Source organism: Giraffa tippelskirchi, chromosome 4, assembly GCF_054371585.1.
Source record: "Giraffa tippelskirchi isolate mGirTip1 chromosome 4, T2T-mGirTip1v1.2.pri, whole genome shotgun sequence".
NCBI lineage: Eukaryota > Metazoa > Chordata > Mammalia > Artiodactyla > Giraffidae > Giraffa > Giraffa tippelskirchi.
In genome coordinates, this window is record NC_137278.1 from 56,370,000 (window position 1) to 56,390,165 (window position 20,166).

At 54.4% G+C, this 20,166-nt stretch overlaps 1 protein-coding gene across 11 annotated transcripts in view; it reads right to left on the minus strand.

Annotated features, from left to right (window-relative positions):
• Positions 1-7,695: 7,695 nt before the first annotated feature.
• Positions 7,696-20,166, minus strand: part of PSD4 (pleckstrin and Sec7 domain containing 4) — a 43,846-nt gene continuing 31,375 nt past the window's right edge. For 5 of the 11 annotated variants that reach the window (XM_081483565.1, XM_081483566.1, XM_081483568.1 and 2 more), the window contains exons 6-18: positions 18,061-18,237; positions 17,554-17,634; positions 17,281-17,393; positions 17,069-17,127; positions 16,809-16,898; positions 15,096-15,139; positions 14,565-14,725; positions 13,467-13,537; positions 13,211-13,374; positions 12,359-12,503; positions 11,966-12,109; positions 9,933-9,961; positions 7,696-9,494 (exon numbers count right to left, since the gene is read on the minus strand). In XM_081483565.1, the coding sequence (XP_081339691.1) occupies positions 9,365-9,494; positions 9,933-9,961; positions 11,966-12,109; positions 12,359-12,503; positions 13,211-13,374; positions 13,467-13,537; positions 14,565-14,725; positions 15,096-15,139; positions 16,809-16,898; positions 17,069-17,127; positions 17,281-17,393; positions 17,554-17,634; positions 18,061-18,237 (1,408 nt within the window). In that variant the 3' untranslated portion in view covers positions 7,696-9,364. Of the gene's footprint in view, positions 9,962-11,965; positions 12,110-12,358; positions 12,504-13,210; positions 13,375-13,466; positions 13,538-14,564; positions 14,726-15,095; positions 15,140-16,808; positions 16,899-17,068; positions 17,128-17,280; positions 17,394-17,553; positions 17,635-18,060; positions 18,271-20,166 lie in introns of all 11 variants that reach the window. The other 6 variants (XM_081483561.1, XM_081483563.1, XM_081483560.1 and 3 more) reach the window with 5 other exon arrangements.

The window sequence follows — 20,166 nt, forward strand, 5'->3', positions numbered from 1 at the left end:
TGGCAACCCCAGGGACATCCTCAGCTTCCTGGGCCATAAAATGCACAGCTCTGGCCAGAATGATGCCCAGCCCTCAGGTCATGAACCAGTAGTCACCCGGTCATCAAAGGCATTATGGGACTCATTTGACTGGTTCAGGTATGAAGCTCTCTTCCAGATTCCCCAGGTAATTTTCCATCAGGCAAACACCATACTTCCGTATGTGGAATCAGTCTCCATTTGGGGTAGGGGCAGAGTAGCTTCTGGCGCCCCACTCACCCAGGGCACTAGAGTCCTGCCTCAGCTGGCTCGGTGAAAGCCAGGCTTCCAGGGGATTCCAGGCTGGAGCAGAGATGAGAAAACAGAGCAAAGCAAATACAACCACAGTTAGTACAGGCTGGGGCATGAGAAGGTGTAGGCCTCACATTCATTGATTCATTCATTCATTCGGAAGTAGATCATAAACCACCTGCTTTGTGCCTGTCCCTGTAAGAGGCACCTAGAAGGATGAACAGGATGAGATTACCCTCCTCCATCCCCACCATCACCCAAAATAAAAACAAAAAACCTCAGAGCTTAGAGCCTTTATAAAAGTCATTCTAAGGATTTCCTTGGTTGAAGGTGGGAAGGTCGTCCCTATCTTTCAATACAGGGGATGTAGGTTTGAGCCCTGATCAGGGAACTAGGGCTTCCCAGGTGGTGCCAGTAGTAAAGAACCCACCTACCAAGGCAGGAGGCATATGAGACATGGGTTCGATCTCTAGGTCAGGAAGATTCCTTAGAGGAGGGCATGGCAACCCACTCCAGTATTCTTGCCTGGAGAATCCTATGGACAGAGGAGCCTGGCAGGCCACAGTCCATAAGGTCACAAAGAGTTGGACATGACTGAATCCATTTAGCATACAGCACGCATGCAGGGAACTAAGATCCCATGTGTGGAGGGGCAACTAAGCACCACAGCTAGAGAGAAACCCACACACTGCAACAAAGAACCCATCACTTAGTTCCACTTCCACTTCCACTTCATTGTTCACTGCAATGAACAACACCTGAACTGCGTCTAACACCAGACACAGCCCCAAACAAACAAATAAACGTGAAAAAAAAAATGTCACTATAGAGCCAGGTGGGAAAGGGATAAAAGCCAGAAGAGAAGGGATATAAAGTGCTGTCAGGTTTCAGGGTAAGATTTGTAAAATTCCTCCTGCCTGCCACCCGCCACCCCAAGGCCCTTCTCAAGCATCCATAGCTTTTCCTAGGGGCCTCTAGGAACACCAACTGCAAATCCTAACCTCCAGCCTGACCCCTCTTCCTTAAAAGGATTATTGTCCTGACTTCTGTGTCCCAAGGAGGGCTTGGGAGGGCTCTAGGCAAGAAGACTCAAAGTCAGCGCCCTTTCCCAGAGGCCCTCCCACCCCACTGCAGACACTGAGGACCAGCCTCCACACACCTCCCCCCGCCCCGCCCCGCACCATGATTAACTAGAACCAGACAGCCTGGGTCTTTCTTTGAGTCAGAAATCTTTATTCCTCCAGCGGGGTAGGGAGTGCGGGAGATGCTCAGAGCCTCAAAACAGACCAAAAGCTCCCCTCCTTGCGGTCCTGCCTGGTCCCCCTCCTCTCCATCTCAGTAACCCCCTGACCCAGGCTGGGGCCAGCCTAGCTCCCTGACCACAGGTCCAAGAACTGGAGGGAAGAGATAAGGATGAGGGTGCTGTGTAGGGAGGGTTGAGGAGGCCCCGGGAGAGGAGGCAGGTGGAGGGTATGGGGGGCTGGGAATGGAGACACCACCTGGCTGTGACTGGTGGGACTCATCCCACGTCTCTGTCTCCTGGGTTCCTCCACCCCCTAAGCTCTGGCTCAGGCTGGTGACAGTGACCTGGGCCTTGGAGACTGGCCTCACCTCCATGACCTGTTCCCCACGCACGTTTCCACCCAGCTCTACTTGGAGGGTGGAGGGAGGGGCGTTTGGGGGCTGAAACACGGTGACTGGGGGAGGAGAGGGAGTCACCGTGGGGGAGCAGGTGCCTTCTCCCAGCAGCCAGCCCGGGGCAGGGGAAGGGTGGGGTGGGCCGAGACCCAGGCTGAGGCTCGGGGGCCCATCTGAGCATGTCGCCTGCTAAGGAAGAGCGGAGGCGGGGGAGGGGAGGGCGGGGAGGTGAATAAATAATAGGAAATAAAACTTCATGAAGCAGAAAATAAAAGGCAGATTATACAGATGTGGCAATTTGAAGGATCATTGCCTCTGTCCTCTTTTTAACTGCTGCATCTGGAGTTTTGAAGCAGCTTATCCCCTCCCCTCCCTCTGTCGGGTCCCTGCCTGGCTGGAGGCCCCCAAGGCGCCAAGACACGCGAGGGGACAGCACCTCAAACACTCGGCCGGAGGTGGCGTTCCCCAGCACCACGTGCTGCTGCCCAGCTGGGGATGGGCCTGCGGGGCTGGGACACTGGGTGAGAGGGTGGAAGGGTGGCCTGGGTGTTTTGGGGTGAAGCCTGGGGGGAGGTTGAGGTTCTCTGTGTGAGGAAGGGGAGAATTTGTGGGTGAGGACAGGGCTTCCCAGGTGGTGCTAGTGGTAAAGAATCCCCCTGCCAGTGCAGGAAACATAAAAGATGTGGATTTGATCCCCGGGGTCGGGAAGATCCCCTGGAGGAGGGCATGGCAACCCACTCCAGTATTCACGCCTGGAAAATCTCATGGACAGAGGAGCCTGGAGGGCTACAGTCCATAGGGTCACAAAGAGTCGGACATGACTGAAGTGACTTAGCACGCATGCACACACAGGGTTGGTGATGGGGGGCTGTGGACAGGTAGGGGTGACAAGAAGGAGCCTGGATGATCGGAAACAGGGTGAGGACTTGGGTGGAGCCTGAAGAAGGGTACTCCTTGCAAAAAAGGGATTTGGGTGAGGTTTGGCTGGAGGCTGAGGTCTAAAACCTTTGTATCTTCTTGCAGGCAGCTTCTTTCTCGTCTTCATCAAAATTCATTTGTTAAGCCTCAATTTGACACTGTGCCAGGTGCTATATAAACAGACATGGTCCCTGCCCTTAAGGAATTTCCAACCTAAGACACACACACACACACACACACGCCGACATTTTGTTTACTTTATTTTAAATATTAATGCGTTCCCCACCTTATTCCAGAGAGGATCTGAGACAGCTCACAGGAACTGCATGCAATGAATTAGTCAAATACAAATAAGAAATAAAGCATCGGGACCACAGAAAATATAGACTGGGTAGAAGGATGGGTCCTGAACTGCAAACATGCCTGGAGTCTCTTGGTGGCCAAGCAAAAGTGCTGTCACAGTCACTTACTGGGTCTCATTTGATCAATGAGGGAGTCAGCACCTCTCTGTGCATACACCTCCCCCCCTCACCATCTATGTCACATCAGATGGGGACAAAGAAATCAGAAAACCAGAAGCTTCTACCTGACCTCAAGGTGAGGCAAAGGCCCATCTGGCTCAAATCTCCCCATAATCCTGGTGTGTTGTCTTTCAAAGCAATGGACGACCTGTCACAGCATCATTCATAGACACAGGGGACAGTTTAGGGAAGATGACACCCAGTTCAGTCTCACGGGTCATAGGTAACATTTACACAGCAATTTGGCTTCCCTGGCAGCTCAGTGGTAAAGAATCTGCCTGCCAATTCAGGAGATGCAGGTTCGATCCCTGGGTCAGGAAGATCCCCGGGAGGAGGAAATGGAAACCTACTCCAATATTCTTGCCTGGAGAATCCCATGGACAGGGGAGCCTGGCGGGGTACAGTCCTGGGGGTCGCAAAGAGTCATACATGATTGAGCATGCACACATAGGGGTGGGGTGGGTACAGAAATTTACCATTTCCAGGAGGATTTATTGAGGGTCCACATCCCTTCAGACAGAACTCCAGGTCTGCAATTCTGAAAAAATATTAGGGCTTAAAGCTTAGATTTGGAAGTTTTTCCCAGAAGTTACTCTGGTGGCCCTGAAGTCAGTGAGGCAAGATCTCTGAGGCTTCACTTTGGGAAAAGGCTGATTTCAAGGCTGGGGGTGAGGGTGATGCAAGCAGAGGAAAGACGGAAAAGAACATGTAAGGAAGTAGAAGAAGAGCCAGGAGAACATGGAGTACTGGAAGCCCAGGGAGGATAAAGTTTTGACATTTATAATTTTCGACACCAAGAGTCAGGCCTTGGATAAGGGCCTGGGATATGATGGAAAACAACCTGCCTTGTTCTTGCCTTTGGGAGGTTTATGTTCCACTGGGAGCAGACAGACAGGAAAGACTGGAGAGGAGGGCAGGGAGGGATGTAGAAACTTCGACTTTGATGTGATAGGGAATAACTGGGGGAGGAGAACCAAGGAAGGCTTCACGGAGGAAGTGGTATGTGGATGGCAATGGGTTTTTCCTCTTCCCAGTCCTAGCTCTCAGTATTTCTCAGCAGCTGGTCACAACCCCCATCCTCTGGGTGGCATTGCCTCCATACCCTACCCCCAACTTGGAAGGAGGCCTCCGATTACCTTAAGTCCCTAGTTATTGGCTCAGAGGTGGGCACCCGGCCCAAGGTATGTTGCTCAAAGAGACCATACTCTGGACTTGAGTTTGACATTTCTGAGCAGCAGATATTCTCTGTGTGCTAGGTTTGTACCAAGAAGAGGGAGTCTTGGGAGTTCCTGGGGACCATCTTGGTCCATAAGTGTTGGTATCAAGAGGGTTGCTCCTGTCTCCCTAGACCTGGGAGGTGGAGCCCTGGACAAGAGAGAAATGGGCTCCAGGCTCAATGTGGAACCTGACCTGGATTGTCAAGCGATGTCCGTTTCTGCTAAAGCCCATGTGAGTTGACATCTGTCACTTGCAATGCCCAGGCATAGGGAGAGCTGAGTGCAGAGGCCCAGCCCTGGAGAAGGACCCCGTGTTTGAGGGCAGAAGGTAAACTGGATCCCAGAGGAGGGAGGGTGCCTGGGGAAGGCTGGCAAAGCCAGTGCTAATAGCTAACCGGGTTTCCTCCTGTGCCAGGCATTGTTTTGACTTGTTTACGTGCATAATTTCACTTAAGGACCCTGTGAGGTAAGTGGTGTTATTATCCCCATTTTATAGAGAAGCAAACCGAAGCACAAGAGGCTAAGCAAGTGGCCAGGTCACGCTGGGCCTCGTGTAGGGTCCACAGATCAAGGGACGGATGGGGCCAAAGGTCACTGAGAGATGAAGGGCTGAGGAGGCTGAGAAGACTTTGGTGATGGAGGGTCATCAGTGGAGAGTGGTGGCTGGAGGCCAACGTGCCAGGTGTGAATGGAACCAGGTGAGGGAGCAAAACAGCTGGCAAAGACTACACATCCGTGGGTCTCAGCTACAGGAAGCAGAGGGTCAAACACAGGCTTTTCTTTTTCCTTCTGATGGTGATTCTTCAAGTTGTTTACAAGGCAAGACAATGAAGGGGTAGAGCATAGGCCCAAGACCCAGATGGGACCCCCAAGGGGGAGCTCTAAGGCAGGCAGGAAATTGGAGAGAGGGAGAGGATAGTCCCAGAAAGGCAAGGAGCACCCCTTCCACAGGAGACAGGGAACAGGTAGAGGTGGAGCTGCCAGTTAGATGCAGAATAGTTGGGGACAAAAGTGTTATTGTAAGGATGTGAGGGTTCAACTGTAAAGAAGGCTGAGTGTCAAAGAACCGATGCTTTCAAACTGTGGTGCTGGAGAAGACTCTTGAGAGTCCCTTGGACAGCAAGGATGAAACCAGTCAATCCTAAAGGAAATCAGTTTTGAATATTCATTGGAAGGACTGATGCTGACGCTCCAATACTTTGGCCACCTGATGCAAAGAGCCGACTCATTGGAAAAGACCCTGATGCTGGGAAAGACTGAGGGCAGGAGGAGAAGGGGGCAACAGAGGATGAGATGGTTGGATGGCATCATTGACTCAATGGACATGAGTTTGAGCAAGCTCTGGGAGTTGGTGATGGACAGGAAAGCCTGGTGTGCTGCCGTCCATGGGGTCGCAAAGTGTTGGACAGGACTTAGCTACTGAACAATAACAAAGGTGTTGGCAGAGCGGGTGATGAGGAGGGGCCGTTACACAGAGTGTGACATTCAGTAAACCCCATAAGTGAGCAGGGCAGCATGCGGGCCGGGGGAGGGGAACAGGAAGGGAGGAGAGGCCAGGTGTGAGAATGCCAGGTTGGCCCAAGGTTTCAGGTCATTCTCTCTGCCCCCTCTTTTCTTACAGAAAAGCTGCACACATAGTATAAACATCTCCAGGCCATTATCTACCCTATTCTAGGCTTACTCACTCAAGTTATTGGGTTTTAAAGCCAAACTCCCAGGCTGTCTCCCAAGCCATAAGCTGGTCACTCTTCTGCTCAAAACTCACCCTTCTGAGCTGCCCACCAATTCCTTTATGATCTCCCATCCAAATACTAGCCACGCCAAATCCTGCTTAGCTTCTGAGATCAGACGAGATCGGGCGTGTTCAGGATAGTACGGCCATAGACACTAATTCCTTTATGATCTGGCCTCAGCCCACCTTGACCACTCTGTGTCTTACCCCATCCCCCCTCCAACCCTCCAGTCTAGCTCCTCCAACCCAGACAAAGCCCTCTTGTTTCCATCTGACTCTGAGCCCCGCAAGGACATGACCCAGCTCTCAGGCCTTAGTGACCTTTAACTCCTCCCTGGTGCCCAGCAAACAACAAATAAATGAATGTCATTAGCAGAAAGCCAGACGGAGCAGAGATGCTGAGAGACCGGGAAAAGGTTACATCGGGGTGTCATCTGGCTCATGGCAGTGAGCTGAGCTCCCTAGATGGGAAAGGGGGCACTGAGGACAGGCTTCAACCAGCCTTACGTAGTGTGAGCTGTTCACCAAGAACTTGTGTCCAGTCCCTTCCCCTGCAAAGGAATGGACCAGCCCACTCCTGGGTGGGAAGGAAGAGGAGGGTGGAGACAAGGTCAGTCTAGGCCTGTGGGGTTTGATCTGTTCCATACGCACGACTGGGACTGGGTGAAAACTAAACTCATTTAGTTTTCACTGTTGTAGGTTCCCTGAGACAATTCTGTAGGGAATCCTAGGCTGTCCCCACATGACTCCAGAAACTTTTTCCTCTCCATCAGCAGCAAGAGGGTCTTCCCAGATGGCTCAGTTGGTAAAGAATCCGTCTGCAATGCAGGAGACACAGGAGATGCAGGTTCAATCTCTGGGTTGGAAAGATCCTCTGGAGAAGGAAATGGCAACCCACTCCAGTATTCTTGCCTGGAAAATCCCATGGACAGAGGAGCCTGGCGGGTCACAATCCATGGGGTCGCAAAGAGTCAGACATGACTAAGCAACTAAGCACAAACATTTCACTGAAGGAAGATGTCAAAGTACCAACCCTTTGCCTCCCCAGATGGTGGGAGGCCTGACCTGGGCCACTGTGGCCCTAGGGAAATGGAAGAGCCTGGTTCTGGTGATGGCCAGAAGCACCCAACTCACTTCCTGTTCTTCCAGAGACATAGCTGCCTCCGGACACCTAGTGCTTGAGGCTTGGGAGATGTAAGCCCGCCCCCCAGTGGTCGCATGTCATAACTGCAGCCTAATAGCCCATCAAGCCTCCAGGCCAAACCTAGCTGGGGCAGCGCTGGACAGGGGGCACCCCAGCAGCCTGGAGCACCTGGCTCTGGAGACCTCCTGTGCCCAGGTGAAAGGGAGGTACAAGTTCTACAAGAGCAAAGAAGCATGGAAGCGTCACAGACATGCATGCATGCAAACAAACCTCTGCCTTTTATTTTGGTTTTGGAAATAAGGATACAGGTCAGTGAGGTCAAATAACCCACTCACGGCGGTTCAGCCTGTAAGCATCACTTGTGGGCCAAGTCACGTCCAAACGGCGCTAGTCTACCACCCCAATCAAATGAGACAATTGGCCTCTGCCCATCAGAGTGGCCCAAGGAGCCTTAAAAATACCTGTTGGTGCCTCTGACCCAGACCTACTGGATCCAGATTCCTGGGTGTAGGATGGGAATGTCTCCAGTGCCACTCTATACTGCCAGTTGGGCACCAGAAAACAGGATGGTCCTCCTGGAGGCCAGGGACATGCTTGATTCATGCCTGAATCTCATAGTACTGGCCCATAAAGGTACTTAATATTATTGGAGAAATGAAAGAATGAACCCATGAGTGGATGAATCAATGATTCTGAGGTCCCCTCCTGCTGTGACAGCCTATGTGACTCCTGCACATGATTAGCATGCTACACCCACATTCACAGGCATGCACACACACAGACACATACATGCATGCACAGACCCACACACACAGACACACACATGCACACATACGGCAAAGGGAACCTGGCCTGCCACCCTGCAGGTGGCCCCAGCTGCCCAGAGCTGCCTGTCCCTCCCAACTCCCACACTGGTACACACCTCCTTCTTCACTGGCCTGTATTTATTGTGCACCCACTGGGTGCGTGGCCCAGCCACGGATAGGCACTTGTTGGTGACCCTCAAGTGCCAGCCCTACCTGGTGGAGTTGCAGGCCCCAGGGCTGGTTACAAGCATGAAGGGGAGGGCAGGGTGGCAGGAAGGCTGGAGAGGCCGTGCGTGCGTCAGCCAGCAGGCGGGTGGCGAGAGGCCCCTTTTGGCAGGCAGCCGGCTCTCACACTTGGCTGAACAGAGACAATGGTGGCTGCTTGGCGGCCCGGCCTCCTTCCCACAGGCAGAGCCTCGGGTCCTCCAGTGTCCAGAGAACAGCCCAGCTGGGATGCAGCCAAAGGGAGCACAAGGGGGCCTCCCAGGGAGGGTGGCAAGGGCCCCTGGGAGCAAGCTGGGGGAGGGAAGGGGTCCCTGGGTGAGTCCTGGAGCTTCCAGGGGAGGGGTGTGTGGGGAGGGAGCCAGGCCTTCACCGCCCCTCACAACTCTCCAGAGCCCCCAGGGGACACAGCATGCGTCACCACCTCTTACCCTTAGCCTCCCCGAACCTGAAGCACCTCCTTCCCTGCTCTGGGGAGGCAAAGGCCCTTGTTACAGGGCTCTCCACTGAGCTCTGGGCGCCCCCACCCCTTCCGGCCCTCGCTGACCACCGTCGGTTCCACTCTGATGATCAGCCATTGGCCGTGGGAGGCAGGGCCTCTCTCATCTGCCCTCTATGTGTGCAGGATGTAGGGAAGACCAGACAAAGGCAGGGGGCCCCAGAGCCAGCCTCACTGAGCCCTTGAACTTGCCGAGTCTCTGCTCCTGCCCAGGAGGCTGTTCCCTGCAGTGGCCAGGGCCCAACTGGGGTCTCCCAGGACCTCTTCCAGCAAGTCACCTGATTTCCAGAGCAAAACTACTCCCAGCGCTGCAGCTTCCCCAGCCTGTCTGTGCCGAGGTCTCTGCTACCCTGGTCTCTGTCCCTGAAGATGGGGGAGCTCGTGGGGCCTCTGACTCTCAGAGAGCTGAGCAACCCCCCAGATCCAGCAAAGGTGTCCTCTGTGGTTTCTGGAGGGATGGTGGGTGGAATGGGACAAACTGTGGGAGCTGAGTCAAGTCCTTGACCTTTGTCCTCTCTTGGGAGCAGCTGGGGTGGGAGCAACAGTATCAGGAGAACTCCAGTGTGGTGTGCGAGGGAGGGAAGAGGGGGAACCACACTAGGGTATCCTTCCACAGGGAAGAGGCGGGGCCCCATCCTCAGCATGGACCCGCTGACATAAGGCTCTTCCTAGGATTTCATCCCAAATCCACCGCAGGTCCAGACTGCGGGGGGTAGTTGGTGAGGTGGCCCCAGCTTCACAGTTGATTGCGGTTCCGTTTGGGGATGATCTTCCGGTAGGTTCTGCGCTCCGAGATGTTGCGCTTGACCTTGGCCGTGGTGGGGGCCTCATCCTGATGCAGCGATGGGCTGGAGTGGGACTTCTTCAGGCTGGGCTTGGGCTCCTGCAGGCCTCCAGCCTCCCTCCCCAGCTGCTCCTCCCACAGGTCCAGGTCTTTCGATGGGCAGTGCAGACGGGCCATGAGCAGCTGCAGATAGGTCTCATAGCGGGTTTTCTGGAACACATATGGGTCCCACTGCCTCAGCACCACCCCAGTTCCAGGTCAGGAGGGGGCTGGGATGTTAAGGGACAGACAGATCACACTGAATGATGCTACAGGGACAAAGACTTCTGTAGAAAGAGGGCTGGGCCAATAGCTAGCATTCACTTGAACAACAATCTCTGCAGATCCTGTCCTTCCCCGGGTGTCTTAGAGTTACACCCATCGGCCTGGCCCTGTTCGATACAGCCAACACTGCCTGGTGCTGTAACTAACATCTCTGGAACACGTTACATCGCTGAGACACTAAAAGATCCATAACCCACTAGGCTAGAGATCTGTGCAGCACTACACACAAACAGCACACATCTGTACGCAGCCCTCATTGAGTCTGAATAGCATTTTAACAACTGGCATCTGGAGAGCATGACGCTAACTACCCTCATCTGCTTAACACTCCTCGGGCCCCTGTAACTAGCATCCTTCAGATACTGTTCCCAGTTTACTCAGCGCTTTCCCATCCTCCAGCCCACTGGGTCCTCATCCCGGTCCTGGGAGGCTGGGTGGGAGTCATCGCTGTGCTTTGTAAAGAGAGAGGTGAGGCCGAGGGAGGGTCAGTGTTAGTTGCTCAGTCGTGTCTGACTCTTTGCGACCCCATGGACTGTAGCCCACCAGGCTCCTCTTCCATGGGATTCTCCAGGCAAGAATACTGGAGTTGGTTGTCATTCTTTCTCCAGGGTGTCTTTCTGCCCCAGGGACCGAACCCAGGTTCTCCTGCATTGATGGCAGGTTCTTTACCATCTGAGCCACCAGGGAAGCCCACCAGGGAGGGTCAAGGCCTAGCTAAAGGTCCCAGCGAAAGATTGGCCCATGGTGAGGAATGGCTGGAGTGCTGCAGGCAGGGCTGGATCCTATCGGCCACCCCTGGGACCTCGGGGAAGTGGCATGCTCATGGCCATGGATGCAGCCAGCGCACCAAGAGGATGAGCTAGAAAGGGAGGGAGAGGATAGTGCAAGGCTGATGGGCACAGACAGGAGGTGACACTGACGCCTGCTCCCTTCTCTGCCCCTGGGTGGCCTCTGCCCTCTTCTCAGCACACTGCCCCTCACCCACCCTCCTGCTGAATTTGGGTGTAGGATTGGGGGTGGGGTGAGGAAAATATCAATCAGAGAGCTAATAAAGATCATTCCTTAGTTACGGCCATAAATGAGGCATGGATGTGATCAGGTCTCATGAAAGTATATCAGGTGTGGACAAGTTTAATCTCTCTGTGCCTCAGTTTCCTCATCTGTAAAATGAGGATTAATGTCCTTACCCCAGAGTAGCTGGATGAGTAAATAAGACAATCCATGCAACAAGCTTCAGAAATACTGCCTATTATAATAGTATTAGGTAGGTATGAGGGGAAATAATTCTGTTAAAATATAGTTTTTACATGACTTCCCTGGCGGTCCAGTGGTTAAGACTCAGCACTCCCAATGCAGGGGGCATGGGTTGGATCCCTGGTCAGGAACTAAGATCTCATGTGCCAGAAGGTATGGCCAAGAAAATTATATATATATATATATATAATTGGGCTTCCCAGGTAGCTCAGATGGTGAAGAATCTTCCTGCAAAGCAAGGGACCTGGGTCTGATCCCTGGGTTGGCAAGATCCCCTGGAGAGGGGAATGGCAACCCACTCCAGTATTCTCGCCTGAGAATCCCACGGACAGGGGAGCCTGGCTGGGGGGCAAGACTGAGCAACACACACACATACACATACACACGAGTGTTACCAGACAAGCAGCTGCTGTGTTCCAAGGACAAGAGGTGAAGTGGCCTGAGTGCCCAAAGACACACACACTTGTGCAGTCGTGTGCACACATTCGTGTGTGTAGCCCATTCACACAGGGCTGGAGTTCTCACACAAGCCCCTCCCCCTGCCCTGAGCGGCTGGGAGCCAAGGCTGCAGGGACGGCCACGGCCACGAGAGGGCGGCAGAGGGCCCAGGCGGAAGGTGAGCCCCAGGGACCTCACCTCGTACTCCAGGTACTCCTTGCGCAAGCGGTAATCTTCCAGCTCGCGGCTGCGGCCTCGCCGCTCGGGTAAGTTCCTCTGCAGATCCAGCAGGTCATCAGAGGCAGCGTCCAGGCAGTTCTCGTGGGATCGATGCTGCTCCTCCTGGGAGCGGGAGGCGGTGCGGGGAACTGTTTCAAGCCCTCCCTCTCTGTCCCCACCATCCCAAGACCTCCCCTCTCTGTTCCTGAGCCCAGGAGTACACCTCCATTCTGACTCAGAGGCCCAGATGTTCAGCCCAGCCCCTGTCCCCCACTTCTCCTAGGCCAGGTGCACAGCCTCTCATCTCCCTTCTAGTCCTCCAGGGAGTATCCCACCACTACATCCCGCCCCTCCCTCAGGCTCAGGTCTTACCAGGGAGCCCTGGGTTGGGCCCACGGGTAGGATGGGCCGGACGAATTTGCGCTGGGAGCCCACCGCGGCAGGGAAAGGCGGAGCTGAGTGCGTGGCGGCGGCTAGGTTGATGCGCGTGATCCAGGAAGTCATCTCCTGGGCGGTGCTGCGAGCAGAGAGAGCAGTCTGTCCCTTGGACCACAGAGTGCTAGCCTATCCCTGCCCTCCAGCCTCTGGTGGTCAGCACAGCCACCAGGCTACAAAAACCAGAAGTCCTGCCACTAGCTGAGGTGGTTGACCCCTGCTGGTGGTTTTTCTCACCCAACAGAGGCAAATCTGGGAAGGCAACCAAGTTTATGTTTAGTTACTCAGCCGTGTCCAACTCTGGGACCCCAAGGACTGTAGCCCACCAGACTCCTCTGTCCATGAGATTCTCCAGACAAGAATACTGGAGTGAGTTGCCATGCCCTTCTCCAGGAGAGCTTCCTGATCCAGGGATCGAACCCAAGTCTCCTACATTGGCAGGTGGGTCCTTTACCACTGAGCCACCAGGGAAGCCAACAGAGTTTATATCAAATGCCAAAAAATGATCAAGTGTTCGTGGCTTCCTGGAATCCTCTGTTTGGAACTGGGAGGCTTAGTCCAACTTTCAAGGAAGAGGCGGTCCCAGGGGTGAAATGGGCTTAGGGCAGGGGATGGAAGCCGGAAGTTCCCTGCTCCCCACACTTCATGTGTATCTGGGACCCACCACTGACACATCTCAGGTCAAGCCTACACCTCCCTCCAGGGTGGGGCCAGCAACCGTCAGAGGATGAGAGGTTCACAGGAGGAAAGCTGGGGCCTTGCTATCGCCTGTCCCCGCCCCCGACTTACGGTGCCTGGAAGAGGTAGAGGCGCCAGTCAGCCGTGCGCAGCTGGAAGACATGTGGCTTCTTGGTGTAGTGGGTGGCAGGCGTGGCCAGTGAGTGGTGCACCCCCACTGGCTCATCCACCATCTGCCCCACCAAACTCTCCTCATCAAGGCCGTGGTCCTCTCCCTGCCACAGGGCAACAGGGGCTCAGAAAAGAAGTTTCCATCAGCTGCTCACCCTCCCACACTGCCCATCAGGGGTGCAGACACCCTCCCTACCTTCAGGAAGTAGAGGACCATCCCTCGAAGTAAGGTGTGGAACATCTTCCAGCCGCGCTTACCCCATGGCGCTACCCGGGAAGCAGAACACAAAGGTGGGTGATGATCACCACCCCCATCAAGACCCTCAGATACACACCATCTCACCACCTCCAGTCCCTCTTCAGGGTGCACAGAAACACAAAGAAGTACAAAAACACAACAAAACACAACAGATCACAAGCAGGCAGTACTGTGTCTCCAATACATGGGCAATCACACTTAGACACCAAAACAGAGCTACTTAGAACAACTCAAGTAGGTGCTCATCCAGTCCATCCTCCCTCAAACATGCCCACCTACAAGCACAGCTCTTCTGGGACCTCTTTCTAGTCCCATCCAGAGAGACACAGGGGCTCAGAAGCTAGGGCTGAAGGCCTGCTTCCCCATGGTCACCTCTTGGCCTTGCTCATGTGGCTTCTCACAACCAAATGCCAGTCCCCTAGCTGGTCACCACAGCCCCATCCATCTGGGATCGCATTCCTGCTCTGGTCATGTGGCTCCCTGCTCCAGAGCCCTCAACGGTCTGCAGAATGAAGCCCAGTGCACCTCGCGCCATCTTTTCTCACACACCCCACCCTGTGCTGTTTTCCTGGTGGGGATCTCTCTGCAAATAACCAGACCCTCTTTTCCTCCAAGGTTCAGCTCAGAGCCCATCATGTCCTAGAAACCTTAACTATCCTGTCTCCTGCATCCTACCCCCAAACAAAAACAGAAGCCTCACCCTCCTCCACACCCCATACCCGATCGAGACCCCCCTGCACCACGCAGCTAGCTCTTCTGTTTATCCCAGACACTGCCTTGTTTGTCTAATTCCCACCTTAGCACAGAGGCCCAGGGGGCGGGGGATCCCTAGGTTTGTCTTGTCCCTGCATCACCTCCCCCACCCCCAGCCCCGAGCTTACAGTCACTATTGAGGAAGGACCATGGGCTGCCCGTCCTCCACCCATGCCGTCTCTCTGCACACCCGCAGACACATCGGCTCAGGACATCGTGTTCCTGGGCAGGGTGCTCTGCATACACTGGTAGACAGATGCACAACAGCAGGCAGACACTCACTCTTCTTGCCATCCGCATCCTGGTGCATCTTCCGGGCCAGGAAGCCCTGCTTGTAGGTGGGCACCGTGGGGTCCTGGGCCAGCTGGAGGAAAGGGTTGCTCATCTTGCCAGCTGTGGGGGACGGCCGGGCCTTCTCGGGCCTGGCTGCGTCTTCTTCATCCCTGAAGAATCATCAGAGCATCAGAGAATCAGGCTGGGCCTGCTTGAATGGGCAGAGGCCACCAGGAGGCACCCCTGCCTCAGGACCCCACCCTCTCTCTTGCTGGGCAGCCACACCTCAGGACACCCTAAAAGAAGCCCTCCTTCAAGGTCAGCCCATCAGTTCCTATCATCCCTATGCCCCCATGGCCTCTAGTTCCTCCAGGTGTTACATGCCCCCCTGCACCCTCTCTGAGACCAGCCTGATGCCCCGCCTCTGGCTCCACTCATGCAGCGGGGAGCACTGTCCGGGACCCCGAACTCTCCAACTCAACTGGGCAGGAGGAGGGCGGGCAGGAGAGAGGGTGGGGAGGGAAGATGGGTCTCACTTACACAGCCCACTCAAGCTTCTCACTTCGGATAGACCAGTAGAGGGCCTGGAACAGAAACACACAGCTGGGCCGGAGAGCCTCAGGCCAGGGGGCCCATACTCTGGCAGAGGTAGGACGGGCATGCTGCCACCTCCATCCCAGTGTTGCTGCCCTTCTGTTCTGGGCAGCAAGCAACCCATGGATCCATGCATCCATGCACGCAGGCAACAATTTATCAGGTATTCGCCATGTGCCGGGCACTGTGCTGGGGGCTGGAGACACAAGGGTGAACAAAGCAATTCCTGTCCTTCCTTGAGCTTTTCTTTGTTTGTGCTCAGTGTGACCAACTCTTTTTGACTCCATGGACTCTAGCTCACTGTGTGTGCTTAGTGGGTCCGACTCTCTGAGACCTGATGGACTATTGCCTGCCAGGCTCCTTTTTTCCATGGGGATTCTCCAGGCAATACTGGAGTGGGTTACTATGCCCTTCTCCAGGGGATCTTCCTAACCCAGGGATCAAACCCAGGTCTCCTGCATTACAGGCAGATTCTTTACCGTCTGAGTCATCAGAGAAGCCCACAGGCTGCCAAGCTCCTCTGTCCGTGAGATTTGCCAGGCAACAATACTAGAGCAGGTAGCCATTTCCTCTCCAGGAGAGCTTCCCAACCCAACGATTAAACCCAGGTCTCCTGCATTGCAGGCGGATTCTTTACCATCTGAGCCACTAGGGAAGCCCTTTCCTTGAACTTAGTGAGGCTTGAACTAGTTCCCTTGAAGGGGAAATGAATCACCCACATACCATCCTGCCCAGAGGGATCTGAGGCAGCAGGAATGGCTCACTACAGAGCAGTCAGCATTTGGTGAGTGAATGAATAAACGAGATGCCATGACTTTGAAATGATATGACCGATAGTATGCATGTACACGAGGCTGGCTGGCTTCTGGAGCTCTGACCACACCTAGCGGGGGTGCCATGCAGACAGTAAGTGTTCAGTTAATGTTCGCTGAATAGACAGGAGAATAAACGCTGTGATTGCTTATGAAAGCAGGCTGTGTGCCAGGCCCTGGATTAAGCACTTGACCACCTTAATTTCATTGTGGTAACAACCCTGCAAAATGGTCACTCACCTTGGGAGAACTTGCCTCGGCCAAAGTGTAAGCTGCCCAAGGCTAGAATTCAAACCCTGCAACCTCTGGCTCCTGAAACCTAGCTCCAGACTTTCACCACGTGAAGCTTTACACCAGGGACCAAAAACCAGCGCTTCTCAGACTCCACAGGCCTAAGAGTCACCCAGAGGCATAACGGAACAATGTGGGGGCCCAGCCCGAGATTTGATTCAGTGGATCCAGGCCAGGGGGATGTGAATTCACACAAGCTAATACATTTCAAGGGGACACTGATGCCGCAGGCTGGGCAGTATCACTTTTAGTTCCCTTCAGTAAAGAAGGCCTGTTCTACGATTTCCCTGGCAGTCTGGTGGTTAAGACTCCATGCGCCCATTGCAGCGGGGACAGGTTCGATCCCTGGTCAGGGAACTAGATCCCGCATGCCACAACTAGAAGATACTGCTTATTGGTGACAAAGATCCAGGACAGTCAAATATATAAATAAGGAATTATGTTCTTAAAAAGGTGTGTTGTCTCAAGGATGTCTTGGCAGAGCCAGGCCCGAGCTCATGTTCCCCTTCGGACAGCAAGCTGAGGCTCCAGGCCCCGCGTGGACCCCGTGCCATACCTTGAGCAGTTCTTTGGGGAAGTTCCCGCCGTCCCGCAGGCCATTCAGATTGGTTATGAATTCCTGGCAGCTCATGCTCTTCCCAATGTTCTGTGGTCAGAACATGTGGAGAGGGGGGCAGCTGGCACACATGTCCCACTCCAGCAGCAAGACCCCTGGCTGGCCACCCTGAACCTCCCCGGGGTCCCCAGAGCCCTCCCGGACCCCATCCCAGGCCTTGGTCTTGGTTCCCCTCTCCCAAGACCCCCATAGGCTCTCACCTGTCCGTGCAGGTCTGTGTTAAGGAGCATGATGGCGCAGGTCAAGGTGTGCACGCAATCTGCCCCCGCAGAGAGAAAAGGCCGTTGGAACTGGGACTCCTGCATTGCCTCTGCCCACCCTGGGTGGGGGGACCTCCTCAACGCTTCTGGGCCCCCATGGCCCCCCAGGACACTCCCACCAGTCACCACCCAGTGAACCGGCCCCTCCCTACCTACTGAGGAGAAAAGCCCGGGGTTGCAGTGATGGAAGCGCTTGGAGAACTGGTAGAGGATCCGCTCTCGTTCCTGGGTCTCCCCACTGAGCACCAGGGCCTGGAGGAAGCTCCTGAAAGGAAGGCCCGAGTCCAAGCAGAGCCCGGCAGCCTGAGCTCAGGGCCAGCCAGAATCCAGCCTCTGCTGGTGGTGCTTACCCCCTGCTGCCACCCCCCCACCATCCGCCTCCCACCGGCCATCCCTTCTCCCCAGGGAAGGCCCCCAGGTGTTACCGGAGCGCGCGGTCCAGACTCTGGCCTCCGAACTGGAAGAAGGACAGGTACTCCTCAGCCACCGCCCTGCTGAAGTCATTGCTACAGAAGGAAAGTAGGGATGAAGCCTGGGTGGGGACCGGCGGGCCTCCTGGGGCCTGAAGGGGGCTGGGGGTGCGATCAAAGGAAAGGCACAGCCAGGGTGGACCATGGGGCCCGAGAGGGCACTGGCAGCCCCTGGGACCCCTCAGCGCTGAGCAGGAGGGACATGGGGTTGGGGTAGGGGAGGCAGGTGGCCAGGTCTGGCAGTTCTAGGTAGGGACTGAGGGTGTTCCAATGTGACTAAGAGAAAGAGACAGGCACAGCAAGGGTCTGGGGGTGAAAGGGAGAGAGGGGTGCAGTGGACAGGGCAAGAGTGAAGGCATGAGAGGTCAGCGGTGGGGGGACGCGGGCAGCAAGGATGGCCCATCAGTGATCCTCCCCATCCTGACTAGACATCCAGCCTTGCTTGAGTTCAAAAGCCCTTACTTCTTCCTCAGATAGGCGGCCACTTCAGACTTCCGGAAGCCCTCCAGGTGATAGAGGCGAGAGGCCAAGTTCCAGGCCACCTTGTCAGTCCTGACGCCATTCGCCAGCTTGTCTCCAGCCAGGGGCCTCTGGCCTTCCTCTGGGGGTTGCACTTGGGGCATAGGGCTCCCAGGAAGCCTGTGAAAGTCCATCAGTGTCCTCAGGCTCCCACTGGGGATGGAGACAAAGGGCTTCTGGGTCAGGTGTCCTTGAGGTCAGTTGGGGCAGTGGGAGGCAGCAGTGCTCAGAGTCCATGCCCAGAGCTCAGGGCGGGAGCTGGGGCTACCCTCTACTCCCAGGGAAGAGTCTGGGTCACAGCCCGCCTGGCCTGACCTGGGCACCAGGAGGTCCCAGGGAGGGCAGTATCCACACCAAGCCAGCAGGGGCTGGAGCCGAGCTTGGTACCAGCACATTCTCAGGTAAACCACAGGGATGCACTGAGCCTAATTCACCTGGGGTGGCAGGTAAAGCCCTTTGAAGACCCTGGTGGTACTGAATCCATCCCAAGGAGGGGTGGGATTACCTCCCCAAACCCCAGCAGCCACTTGTGTCCCTCACCTCTCCTGCCCTCCCCATCATGCCTTCTTACCCCCCTTCCTTACCCCCAGCTCCAGCCTCCACTCCTAGATCTGCAGCCAAGGACGGTGTAAGGATGAGGCGAGAACCAGAAGCTAGACTGGCTTTAGGGATGGTGATAGCTGAGGTTGCCGTAGAGGTGGTTTCCAACCCTTGCCCTCCCATACCAGCTGTCCTGTCATATAGAAGAGTCTCACTGCAGGGGCTTGGATGGGGACCTACAAAGGCGCACAGGCCCAGGAGACCCCCGGGCAGACTCAGGGAACACTCAGAACCTCAGAAGCCACCAAGACCAATCTCCATCTGTCCCTGCAACACCGCAACCAAATACTGGGGTATCCTTGTTATTATCATCCAGATTGCTTCCCAGGTGGCTGGCTCAGTGGTAAAAATCTGCCTGCCAATGCAGGAGACACAGGCTTGAACCCTTGGTCGGGAAGATCCTCTGCAGGAGGAAACTGCAACCCACTCCAGTATTCTTGCCTGGAGAATCCCATGGGCAAGGGCAGCCTGGGTGGGCTACAGTCTATGGGGTCGCAAAGATTCAGACATGACTAAGTGACTGAGTGCATGCGAGCACGCATCATCCAGGTTACCGCAGTTAGGGAATTGTCCAGAGAAGCAAAACTTATCACAATACAAAAATGTTCACCAATGGACCTTCGGCCAGACTTAGTAGTCCTCTCCATGTAACACAAATGTATGTCTCTGCCCTCAAGTGGGTCAGTGACTTTGCTGGTAACTTCTCCCTACTTCCTGAGGCTCCTCTGCATCCAACAAGGCAAACATAATGGAAATCAACTGAAAAGTGACATTACAAATCTTGCCGAAAAAACATAGGATGTTATGAAATCCATGAAAGTAATACTGGAAGATTCCAGGGGTCATTTGGGAAGCCAGAGACAAGTAGAGAAAGAGGAAGGGTTATTCCAATGAACAACTGAGGAGGAGGAAGTAAAAATAATGACATGCTTGTCACATGTAAAGAGAACTACTTAGGGGACTTCCTGAGAGGTCTATTGGTTAAGACTTCACGCTTCCAATGCAGAGGGCACAGGTTCAATCCCTGGTCAGGGAACTAGATCACACATGCTTTGTGGTACAGCCAAAACAATGTAAAAAGAACTACCTGGATAATCAGCTGACAAAGCCTTCAAATACTTTTACCAAAATGACCTAGTCAATTAGTGTTGTTACTAAAATAACATCTAGATGGGGAGGCACTTTGAGGAAAAAAAAAACCCACAAAGCAAATATAATCTGTTATGGAATTGTATACTTTAAATGGATGGATTGTATGATACGTGAATTATATCTCAATAAAGCTGTTATTAATCTTCCCGACCCAGGGATTGAACCTGGGTCTCCTGCACTGAAGGCAGATTCTTGACCATCTGAGCCACCAGGGAAGCTCAAAATAAAATAAAGTAATAAGTAGACTTTTATGACCTCACTGTGAAAGTTAAAGATGAATGAATGACATCTCACTGG